The 12316-nt window shown below is 50.2% G+C and overlaps 3 protein-coding genes across 3 annotated transcripts; 1 reads left to right on the plus strand and 2 right to left on the minus strand.

Annotated features, from left to right (window-relative positions):
• Nucleotides 1-4181: 4181 nt before the first annotated feature.
• On the minus strand, nt 4182-6983 carry EDB91DRAFT_1305098 (uncharacterized protein; the record flags this gene model as incomplete). The annotated part of the gene is made up of 9 exons (XM_041325030.1): nt 4182-4529; nt 4579-5216; nt 5269-5563; nt 5611-5664; nt 5720-5752; nt 5803-5898; nt 5973-6008; nt 6063-6770; nt 6822-6983. The coding sequence occupies 9 exons, from the start codon at nt 6981-6983 to the stop codon at nt 4182-4184; spliced, it is 2370 nt and encodes a 789-aa protein (XP_041168355.1).
• A 318-nt stretch (nt 6984-7301) lies between these two features.
• On the plus strand, nt 7302-8429 carry EDB91DRAFT_1090435 (uncharacterized protein; the record flags this gene model as incomplete). The annotated part of the gene is made up of 5 exons (XM_041316639.1): nt 7302-7356; nt 7411-7488; nt 7550-7963; nt 8034-8174; nt 8224-8429. The coding sequence occupies 5 exons, from the start codon at nt 7302-7304 to the stop codon at nt 8427-8429; spliced, it is 894 nt and encodes a 297-aa protein (XP_041168356.1).
• A 118-nt stretch (nt 8430-8547) lies between these two features.
• Nucleotides 8548-10758, minus strand: EDB91DRAFT_1090436 (uncharacterized protein; the record flags this gene model as incomplete). Its single annotated transcript, XM_041316640.1, has 6 exons — nt 8548-8654; nt 8681-9619; nt 9677-9865; nt 9934-10034; nt 10088-10488; nt 10549-10758. The coding sequence occupies 6 exons, from the start codon at nt 10756-10758 to the stop codon at nt 8548-8550; spliced, it is 1947 nt and encodes a 648-aa protein (XP_041168357.1).
• Nucleotides 10759-12316: the final 1558 nt, after the last annotated feature.

A 12316-nucleotide genomic window follows, 5' to 3' on the forward strand; every position in this document is an offset into this window, starting at 1 on the left:
GCAGCGCCTAGCAGGACACAAATTTATTTGTGTACTGGACTTTGCAGCAGGCTTTTATGCGATCCCGGTAGAAGAAGAAAGTCAACCGTTTTTGTGCTTCTACACAGAAGGGCGTGGCTATGAAGCCTATCAACGCATGCCTATGGGAATACATGGTGCGCCATCATGTTTTAGTGATCTGACAGCACAGGCACTACATGATATCATCATAGAATTGCTCCTCGAGTTATACGTGGATGATGGAGCCATGGCGGGCAACATTTTTGAGGAACTATTGAAACACTTACGTCTTTTTCTCCTGCGGTGTCGAGAACGGGGCCTATCTATTTCGCCAACCAAGACACAGCTGTTCATGGAAGAAGTCGTCTTTGGAGGATCGCGAGTCGGACAGAACGGCATCTGCCCGGATGTAGCAAAGATCGCAGCAGTAGCAAATTGGCCTGTCCCAACAAACCTGTTAGAACTGATGCGCTTCTTAGGCCTCACAGGGTACTTTAGGTCCCTCATCAAAGACTACGCGTGCCTAGTACTACCACTGACAGACCTACTGCGGAACTTAGACCTCCCACCCCCTAGTGCAAAAGGGGGGAAATGCAAGTATAAGCAATACTTACGGGAACGCAGTCTGGACACGTACTGGGAGCAAAGGCACACAAGGACATTCCTTAGACTCAAGCAGATCCTGGTATCAGAACCGATTCTGCGCGCACCCAAGTTCGATGGAACACCCTTCATTATCATTAGTGATGGGTGCAAAGACGGGTTCGGAGCCATACTAGCACAACAGTTTGCTTCACAGCGTCCATCAGGCAAGACCGTCAACAGCATTCACCCAATCGGATTCGCATCTAAATGCACGTCACCGGCAGAAGAGCGCTACCAACCATACTTACTGGAATTTGCCACACTAAAGTTCGCATTCGACCATTTCGGGCCCACAGTATGGGGATTTCCAGTAGAGGTAGAAACTGACTGTACTGCGCTACGGGACACATGCTCCTCAGTGACAAACTTCCACTGGTACACGCACATTGGCAAGAAGGAATACTCGCGTACCAGATAACAGCAGTTTGACACTGCCCAGGAGCAACTAACACAGCAGCAGATGCTCTAAGCTGCCATATGTCAGGACGCCCTCGGATGGATGGAGACGGAAGTGTGTGGTCCATCAGCGAAGATTGGGAAACAGCCCACGGCCTGGTGAATGACCTCCTCCTTTTACAACCCACTGATACAGCAATTTCAGAATTACAGGAACACTTCAAACAAGAGCCTCTATTCCTGGAAGTTATAGAAGTGCTATGCAACTTGGATGGTAGCAAGTCCAATCGCGAGCGTCGTAGAGCACAACATCATGTGCTAGGGTACATGATTGAGGAAGGGCATTTATGGCATATAGCAGATGGTAAATCCATGTGAGCGTGAGCACGATTGGAATGCGTATCACAACTGGAAGCAACAGAGATGGTGCGACAAGTACACACCACCAATGGTCACTGGGGTAGGGACCTCACCAAGCTACAACTGATGGACCACATTGTCAGCCCTAGACTGGACAGATCCATTGTGAACGCACTGCTGGAGTGCCCGCAATGCAAGAACTTCGGCTCCACACAGCTACACTCACTTCTGTACCCCATCACTCGACGCCACCCCTTCGAACTTCTAGTAGCCGACTATCTCGCTCTCCCAAAAGGCAAAAACGGGTATCATAACGTCCTACTAATCCTGGACACATATTCACAGTACGTTTGGGGATTCAAGCTGAAAATCCACGGCACAGCAAAAACAACAGTAGATGGACTCAATGCCATAGCACATACCTTTCGGGCCCCTGAAACATTCATGACTGACGGCGGCTCACACTTCGATAACAGAAGTGTACGCAAGTGGTGTACAGCGCATGAGTCCAAGCATCATGTTGTCGCCGCATATGCACCATGGATCAATGGTCTAGTAGAAAACTGCCAACTGGGAAACTTTTGGGGCGCTTAAAATGGTTGTGCAGTCCTGGATTGGGGGAGGATGAGTATGACAACATGGAGACAGGGAACTTAGCCAGATCATGGCCAGATCATTTTGACACTGCCGTACGCCAACTGAATGAACGCATCATCCCCGCCTTCAAATTCTCCCCCAAAGAACTCCTACTGGGTCTTGTCGTCAATACCAAACCGACCCCAATAGCAGATGCGTCAACGGAACTGAACGTTTCAGAAGTTGATGTCCATATGGCATACGTGGATCAACAGCGTTTGGATGGCGCAGATCATACAGCGGCGCACGACGCACGACGCAAAGCCGCATTCGATCGCAAGGTTCTCCGTTCGCATACAGGTGAAGTCATATTCGAAGCTGGACAACTCGTACAAGTCTATGCTAATGCATTAGAATTCACACTGGCGTCAACATGCAAACTCCAACCACGATGGTCAGCCCCACGACGAGTTGTCGATCGAATCGGCAACTCGTATACGCTAGCCACCTTGGAAGGTTTTCCGCTCAACGGATTGTTCCACGCCAGACACTTGCGAAGATTCATCCCGCGTGATGGCACAGCACTAGCTGAACTACAAGCAGTGCTGGGAGACATGAGTGAAGACGACGAAGCAGAAGTCAACATGGAGTGGGAGGATGAGCGTCAAGAGTTTGACATGGAGCTAGGAGATACAGATGACTTCGAAGAGAACAGCGAATAAAGCCTTGTGCGCCCCCGGAGGGTCGCATTCCTGGGGGGGGTACACATAATACAGTAACATATACCCGTCTCAGACGGGCAGCCGGGCGTGACAATGTACTGATAGAGACGGGCCATCCGGTGTGGGCCGGTGGCAATAATTGTACCGTGATAGACGAGTGGGCCGAGGGTGTGGTGTATCCGAGGCAAACGGATGGGCCGGGGGTATATAGTATGGATGGTAATACAGGAATGTACTATATAGGATATCAACAATAGTAGTGAATCCAGTGGGATAGACGAGTGGGCCGGAGTAATGGAGTGCAATGTAAACGAGTGGGCCGGTAAAGGAGGTAAAATGGAGACGGGTGGGCCGCGTGATAGGGCCGGTAAACGAGGTGCGTTTGAGACGGGTGGGCCAGTAAAGGATGTGCAATTGAGACGGATGGGCCGGAGGTGCACTTGAGACGGATGGGCTGGTAAAGGATGTGAAATCGAGACGGGTGGGCTGGAGGTGCAATCGAGACGGATGGGCCGGTAAATGATGTCCAATCGAGATGGGTGGGCCAGACGTGCAATCAAGATGGATGGGCCGGTATAGGATGTGCACTCGAGACGGATGGGCCGGTATGGGACGTGCAATTGAGACGGGTGGGCCAGTAAAGGACATCCGGTCGAGACGGGTGGGCCGGTATAGGACGTGCGAATTGAGACGGGTGGGCCAGAGGTGCAATTGAGATGGATGGGCCGGTATAGGACGTGCGATTGAGACGGGTGGGCCGGAGGTGCAATTGAGATGGATGGGCCGGTAAATGACGTGCAATTGAGACAGGTGGGCCGGTAAAGGACATCCGGTTGAGACGGATGGGTCGGTATAGGACGTGCGATTGAGACGGGTGGGCTGGTATAGGATGTGCGATTGAGATGGGTGGGCCGGAGGTGCAATTGAGACGGGTGGGCCGGTATAGGACGTGCAATTGAGACGGGTAGGCCAGAGGTGCAATTGAGACGGGTGGGCCGGTATAGGACGTGCAATTGAGACGGGTGGGCCGGAGGTGCAATTGAGACAGGTGGGCCAGTATAGGACATGCGATTGAGACGGGTGGGCCGGAGGTGCAATCGAGACGGATGGGCCGGTATAGGATGTGTGATTGAGATGGGTGGGCCGGAGGTGCAATTGAGACGGATGGGCCGGTAAATGACGTGCAATTGAGATGGGTGGGCCGGTATGGGACATCCGGTCGAGACGGATGGGCCGGTACAGGACGTCCAATCCAGACGGTTGGGCCGGTAAAGGATGTGCACTTGAGACGGATCTGCATGATCACCAGTAGATGCATGATATCCCATCCGGTACAGAAACACTCCTTAGCGACTGAAATGCAGGCTATGCAAGTCAACTGTGCGATTATCTCATAAGTGATCTTGCTCATTGAAAGCGCACAATGTTGAGAGCATAATAGACTACTAATACAGATGAAAACATGAAAAATATGTAGTAGTATTACTTCTCCGTATCACCGGAAAGCTTCTTAGCATGCCTAGCGCTCGCCGACCGACCATGTTGGAGGGATAGAGGTCCATATCGTTGGCGTGGCAAAGGAGCCGAGGTGGACTGACCATTGTCCAGCACATTTGATGGCCCTCCGGTGATCAATGCGTGAAGGGTGCCAGGTGAAGGCATGGACCCCACCGGGAGAATGAGAGGTGGTACCGGTGGTGCATCACCCGGAGGAACAGATGGGCCGGATACTGTCGTGGTGAGTGCCGGGTTGATGGTGGAAGTGGATGGCACCCGTGCTTGTCTTGCGACCGGTGAGCCATCTTCAATGCCAATGAGATCACCACCGGTCTGGGCGCTCATCCAAGATGCATCCGGAGTGAAGACATCGTTGGTCAACTGTGCGACCGAATGCACTGATGGATGGGCCGGCGACAATGGGGGGTGGATTGAATGCCGGTGGGGTTGTTGCCGTCCCTTCATCGGACCTATCCCCCCTCATATACCTCACAACTGCTTGAAGTTGGACGGACAACTCAGTTATGAGTCTCTGGTGCGCGTCCACATCCCCCTGTATCCGGTCGATTTGCACGGTCATGGCAGCATCCGATCCTTCGGCGACTTCGATGCGACGCTCCAGGTCATCTTGCCGGACGTCAACTTCCATCCTATCGCGTGTCCGGAGTGCCTCCATATCGACGCGAATCTGGGCCAACATGGCCTCCATCTCCTCATTAGCGAGAGGGTGCTGGATGGATAGAAGGGACCCAGAAGGTGCGATGGGGGAGAGTGGATGATGGACCGGAGGGATGGGTGAGTCCCGGATGTCGTCCTCTGGGGCCATAACCGGTGGTGGAGGTGGCATGTCGTCAGTGCCCGGTTCAATCCAGTGGTCTGCGGGGAAATCGTCTACTGATGCGAGAGGCACCGGTTGTGGTGTGGTACCGCCGGTACCAGTCACTTCCGGAGTGTCATCGATCATCCGGACGTCGTCATCCTCTTCCTCTTGGATGGGACTGGGATGTCGAATATCCCTGTCTACAAGGGCGAATGAGCGCCGGAAACCTACGACCGGAAACAAGAGACTTACCTTTGCCTTTGGATGACTGCCCACCGGTCTTGCTCTGTCCGGTGGTCTTTGACCGGCTTGTCTTGGAGCGAGTGGTGACGGCTCTTGCAGGTGGTGTAGCGGCAATGCTGGGGGTGATGGTGGTGACAGCGGTGCTGTCCGCGGACACTGGGTCGGGCCTGATGCATGCCATCTTCCACTGATGGCACAAGGTGCAACTCAGGCCAACCTCACCTTTCTTCGTCAACCGCGGGATGCACTGCACATGCTTCGACCGGCATCTCTCGCAACGAGGTAAAGGTCCATTGACGTCCGGCTATGACAAATTAGTATAGTAAAAATGATATTGACCGGACGTCTCACCGGTTGTTGGCCCTTGCCCTTCTTGCTGTGGTCCTTGCCCATGGGACGTGTAGACTAATGAAATATGTTAGCCATATGAATCACCGGTGCGATGAGAAGTAAAACCTACCGGTTTGTGTTGTTTCCCCGGCTTGACGGTGGCCTGCATCAGGATGAATGAGCCACCGGTAAGAATGAAAATGATGAACATACCTTTCGCTTGCCTTGGGTATCATCACCCTCCAAATCATCGTCGTCATCTTCCGGAATCTCATCCGTCTCACTTCCCTCCGGTGCAGCGCCCTTGTTCTGTGGAAGGACAAGTATGTCCGGTAAATTTTGTCAGTCGATAGCGACTGTGTTTGAAGGCAATGAAGACTTACCTTGTGTTTGGAGGGGTTGCGTGTCGACTTCTGGTGCTGGTTGCTATGTCAGTAATGTTAAGTGAAAGAGAAGGAAAAACTTGCCTGGACGACCGGAAGATCATCAACATCAGTCGCCATCTCCTCATCCTCATCCTCATCCTCATCATCTTCCGGTACCTTTGCCTTTGCCTTCTCTTTCCCTTTCCCCTTCCCCTTTGCTTTCCCTTTGTTCTTCGCCTTCAGCTTCACCTTGTCAGAGTCAGTGTCGGACAAGACTTCCCTTGACTTGAGGAGACGCTTCCGGGCCCTCTTGAACTGACGCACAGGGGGACTAGTACTGAGTTCTCGCTTGCGCGATTTGGAGGGTCCGGCCGGTCCAGTCGCACCGGATGCTGTATTTCCGGGGATGCGAATGCTGAAACGGTGCCGTAATGACTGACCGGAGGATGGAACAGGCTGAGGTGCAGGCGCCGGTGATGGGCCTGGGACTGGAGGTGGGACTGGTGCTGGTGCTGGTGTCTTTGAGGGCGTTGGTGCCAGTGCAGGTGTGGTGACCGCTGGTGCAGAGGCTGGGGCTGGGGCCGGTGCAGGTGCAGGTGCAGGTGCAGGTGTGATGACCGCCGGTGCAGCACCCAATGTCTTACCATACAATGGATGCTTCATGCACATCTCCTGGTTGTGCCCAACGCGGTTCCAGTCCGGGACTTCCGCCAGTTGAGTGGTGCGCCTCTGAGCACGAAAGATCTCAGCTGCCATGGACAGCAGGCGAGGGGGGATGTAGGTAGCGACCCTCCCATGCGAATGAATCGCGTCATTCTGAGACCCTGGTATCAATACAGGCAATACACAGAAGGACATCAAACATACCACTTCACGAGCAATCTTCCGGCTCAATCCCATTTTCTCTTCCTCCGACTGGGACCGGAGCACCTGTTCAGCCATCTCATTGAGTCTGGCGATCAGAGCGATGAGCGCCTGGTTGGCAGCGGCAGCGGCAGAAGCAGAAGCAGAAGTGGAGTTGGATGACATCTGGGTAGTTAGAAAATTGCACTGGCAGATGGATGAGCTGAGTATTGAGTGAGAGCAAGTGAAAAAGACACCCGGAAGCGACCAATACAAACACTTGTGAAAAATTTTCATCACCGGATGCCCGGGCCATTGTTGCCACGTCATCATTATCTATTTTTAGCTACTTATTTCTCATTGTGTGGATGCTATTGTTGACACGTCATCTTTATCAAATTATCGCCAGCAGAGCATCCGGCTACAGTAGAACACATTCATTGTTCCGGTGATCGCATGAAGAACATCAATTTAAAGAAGGCACCCAACACAAGGAAGAAAACCATGTCATCCTCGGCGATTGCGCAAGAATATTTACAACTATCTAGTGAGGATGAAGGTGAGAAATCATTGCCTTTGGGAATGTACCTGTTGACATTATCCGGCATACTAGTATTTGACTTATTAGAGCCGGAACACGAGGAGCGCACTTACAACGACCCTTTGATGGATTGTTCAAGCATGGCTGAATGTGAGTTTTATCTCATTCCGGCCTGTCACACTGACAATTGATATTTGTCTTGGAGATTTAGATATCCTGTCAGCTCATGACCGGTGGAAGGATGGTAAAACATTGAAGATGTTGGAGATGACCGCCGAGGAGCGCCGGTCATTAGACATGGGATTTCCATTGTCTGATGATGACCAGATGTCTGACACTTTGGACATGCAATTCCCCACACTGTCTGACGACGACCGGTCATCCAACATCGCACCCGCACCGGAGTTACAGGAATATCAGATGTTGGACCTGGGATTTCCTCCGGAGTCAGAAGCGTTAGACATGGAATTCCCACTGGAATCAGACGATGCACTGGACATGGAATTTCCTCTGGAGTCTGACAATGATGTATTTGACATGGGATTTCTACCCGAATCCGGAGATGATGGACTCTCCCTTCACCCGGCAAACTCTCTGCAAGTCAGTCATCCGGCCGGTAACACAGGTACGGTGCTAGACTATATCTAATACATCAACTTGCTCATTTTTCAATTCAATCCATGATACTCAATTAGAAGGCAGCCCTCTGGAGATGGGTTTTGACACAGATCCGGTAGATCATGTTCCGGACATAGGGAACAGTATTCAACCGGTAGAGAGCCCCTTGGAGATGGGTTTTCAAGCGGATCCGGTCAATGAGTTTCCGGATCAGTCATGTAAGTCTTCATTTTGTCAGATATTAAATGATTAATCACCTGCATTCAGTAGCCGTCAGTCAACCGGATCCCATTGGGTTTGTTATTCAGCGGGCGGTAGGTGATTTGCAGGTTGCAGTGCACCGGTTGGAGATGGACAGGGATGGTGGTGCAATTTCGCCGGAAGAGGCCTTTGCAAGGGAGCAAGTCCTTGGGTTCACTCGAGACTTATTGCTGGCATGTCAACTGATATCGATACCTCAACTGTCAACATGATGTATCTATCCGGTCAAGCACTATCTACACCGATCTACAATACTTGTAATATAAAATGTCCATCTATCCAAATCATTACCTTTGCATATAGTGAGCTTTATAAGATGCCTTTGCATTTCTACTGGAGCGTTTTGGCTCCAGATTGGTAATGTGGGCTTCCTGTCCTGCAGTTTTCTTGCCGGTGGCCTTTGGAGGGGAAGGAGGTGTTGGTTCCGGCACCGGTCGCTTTTGAATTTTCATGGTCCGGACACCTGATGCAGGACCAAATGAGCGACTTGTAGATGCATGGTGTGAGGGCAGTGGATGACTAGAACTGGTACCGGTATTGTCTTCTGATGGTCCATTGCCCTTGACAATGACTTTGGATTTCTTTACCGGTGGGTGAGAATCCTGCTGCTCCGATTCAGATTGCACCGGATGAACCGGTGCTGATGAGACTTCATTGCGCCTGACAGTCACCTTGGATTTCTTGACCGGCAGGGGAGAATCTTCCGGCTCTGAATCAGATTGAACTGGAGGAACCCTGCTCCGCTTGTTGGTTGGGTGAGACTTTGAAGGTGGCGATGGGACTTCATTGTGCCTGACAATCATCTTGGATTTCTTGACCGGCGGGCGAGAGTCTTCTTCCTCTGAATCAGATTGAACCGGAGGAACCCTGCCCCGCTTGTTGGTATGTTTGGACTTTGAAGGTGGACATGGGAGAACTTCTTCCTCGTCTTCTTCATCGTCTTCATCTTCTCCTTCTTCCTCCTGCTCATCTTCTTCTTCCTTGTCTCCTTCCTCCTCCTCTTCATCTTCTTCATCTTCTTCTTCATCACCCTCATCCTCACTACTTGACTTCTTTTCCTCCCTCCTGCTCGCCTTTCCGGTTGACTTTTTGACCGGAACCCTGGTCTCTGCTGCGGATTGTCTGAGTCCGGTGTCGGAATCCTCGCCCGAGATTGTTTCTACCGGTTCTCTCATCTTCTTATCGTGGCCTTCCCAGGCTTTGAATTCAAAGGTTGGGCGAACCTTGTCCTTCTGTCTCTGACACCAGAACTCTAAGAGCCGGTCGACTTCAACTAACTGAAGCTTTGAAGGTTCCTTGATCTTGCCACCGGTAGGTAAAAACTTTGCCTCAACGAAGTTACCCTGAGCATACATCACTGCGGACCATGGCACAGATGCCTTTGCCCTTTGGCTGCAAAACCCTGAAAAATAGCTGGTCAGTTGATCAACACTCCAGATGCATGATTTGTGAAACTGACTGTAGTGTTTTGTGAGGAACGTCCGGATGAGATGTTGCTTGCTCTCTAAGTTAAGGTTCTGAACGTCCGGTATTACCGGAAGCCCATAGGTATCCACCTCCAAAGGATAATCATCCTTCTTTCCCCTTGGCTTTCTGCTCTTCTTCCCATCCCCCTCGTCGTCGTCGTCATCTTCATTCTGGTCAACTCCTGGTATCATCCCCAAGTGTGATAAGTGCCTGATTGAATGATGCAAGATTGTGGAAAAAGAAGCTCACCGAACTCTTCTCCAGCATAGGCATTCCACTCTGATATCATGGGCTTCCAGTCCTTTGTACCTGTAAAACTATTGCCCTCCAACTTTTCATTGAAGTCAATTCTTCCAACCGGATCAGGCGATCTTTACCGGTTGAGGGTGAAAGTAGAACTCACCCATTGATCCTCACTTCGCCTTCCTCCGTTTTCCACGCGGACAATATGAATATCCTCATACCGGCGTGCCTCCATAACTGAGTCGCCAGGTCCTTCATCATACCGGGTGCTTTCTTCTTTGCAAACTCGGCCTGGACCTCTGTAGGAGGACCATCGCTAGACCACTCTATCGCAGTCTGCTTTGCTTCCTTCAGCTGCTCTTTTGATAGACTGGCCATGACTGCAGTGAGGGTTGGCTGGTATCTTTTGATGAATTCCTCCGATCCAGGCCTTGCTCCGGTCTTTTCAATGATCTCCTCCTTGTGCTGCTGTTCTATCACCGACCGGGCATTCCATTTCTGACCCAACTTCTTTTTGCGAGTCTTTTCAGCTCTCCGGTTATAGAACCACTCCCGGTACATCTTGATCCATCATGAAAAAAGTCAGCAGTCATGTATAACATTAGAAGATCAACTGCTCACTGTTTTCCTCTTCTTCAATAACTGGGCATGCATAGCAGGGGCATGCACTTTGGCCTCTTTTGTGGCCGCCTTCAGAATGACTTTTCTATCCTCAGTGGCTGCTTCCTTCCATTTTTCTAGGTGAGATTGTAAGACCAGCACCTCTTCCTCCGTCAATTTTTGCTTCTTAGTCTTTTCTGGGCTGTCCACTGATGAGTTGGATGGGGGCATTGCAAAGTAGTTGAAGGGTTGGTAGACAAAAGCATGTATGTGTATCGCACAGTATTAGGTCACTTAAGCAATGTACCTGACAGCAAACCGAACAAGAGATTATCTGCCAGCGAGTCAACACTCATTTATTGGCATGATACCCTCAACATCTCATGTGTTTCCGGTCCATATAATTTAGAAATGTAAAAACACACAGACTTGGACCTTTATCATATAGTATACGAGCAGCATACAGCTATACCCTCAAACATTGCATACAGGCCCTATTCAGCTATACCCTATGACTTGCTCGAGTAAGTGTCATCACAAATGACTTTGGAGGCCAGCATGAATGCAGATACATACAGCCAGTCTCCTGAACATCCCCCGGCAGTGCTTCAAGTGCTGGAGGAGGACAAGAGCAGCAAATGTGACAGAGCCATGCGGTTTGGTGTGGTGCAAACCATAGGCAATGAAATGTTGCAACTTGACTTGAGAATTCAAAGATGATAGGGGATACTGAGGACAAGCAAAGAGATGAATAATAAAATATGTGCACAAATGAGAAGCCTGTTCATGTCCATAGAATGGGTTATTTGGTTTGAAGTGTTCCCTTGGAGCATGTTTTACGATGCCAGTGTCCTCACTGAAGTTCATGCAATGTGTTCATATCGTCTCACATACATCATCTAACCGGGAAGTATAATTTTCTGGCAGTGACACTGAATGCCATAATCCATCAATTATTGTTGTGATTGCCTACATGCATCCTCTAACTCATACCTACCGCTTCAGCCTGAGCTCCTGTTATAATACCTGAATTACTTCTGAGACCAACACCCAGTGACACTGAGTAGAAAGAAGTATATGTTACTGCCGGAGCCTCTTAATCTTGAACCTTGAAATGTCACCGGTGACTCCAACCTATATATATCCTAAATGGAGAGATATTTTGGGACTTCATTATCCTTTATGGTCATATGACAATGATCCGGTTGGATTATCAAATCGGTCCTTTGCTCCGGTAGGCACATGACTGTTGCTGAATGACTAACAGCAAGGCAAAATATCCTTTATAGTAATATGACACCAGAACAATGATCGGTTGTATTATAAAATCAGTCCCTTGCTCCGGTAGAACTTCACATCAGGTTGCTGAATGACTAACAGCAAGGGGATATGTCCTTTATAGTAATATGACACCAGAACAATGATCCGGTTGGATTATCAAATCGGTCCCTTGCTCCGGTAGGCACATAACTTCAAATCTGGTTGCTCCATGACTAAACAAGAGAAAATGAGCTGATGCCGACGGTTCGGAGTTGATGGAAGCACGATCCAGTGGAGTCGAGTACCTCCCAGTCATCAAGCCTAAGTGCACTCCCTGGTTCAACAATCCTTTCCGGTGGTGGTATCAATATGGCAAAGACTAAACAAACAGGAATCACATACACTCCTCCCATGAAGAAACGATTGCCTCAGCTGTATAAGCTCAAGGAGAAAACTACAGCCAGAGGATCCAGATCATCTTGGGTGAAAGACTCATGGTCTCCGAAAGCAAAGTCGGTAACATCATTGC

This window comes from Suillus paluster (assembly GCF_016628075.1).
Source record: "Suillus paluster strain FC165 chromosome Unknown EDB91scaffold_610, whole genome shotgun sequence".
NCBI classification, from domain to species: Eukaryota; Fungi; Basidiomycota; class Agaricomycetes; order Boletales; family Suillaceae; genus Suillus; species Suillus paluster.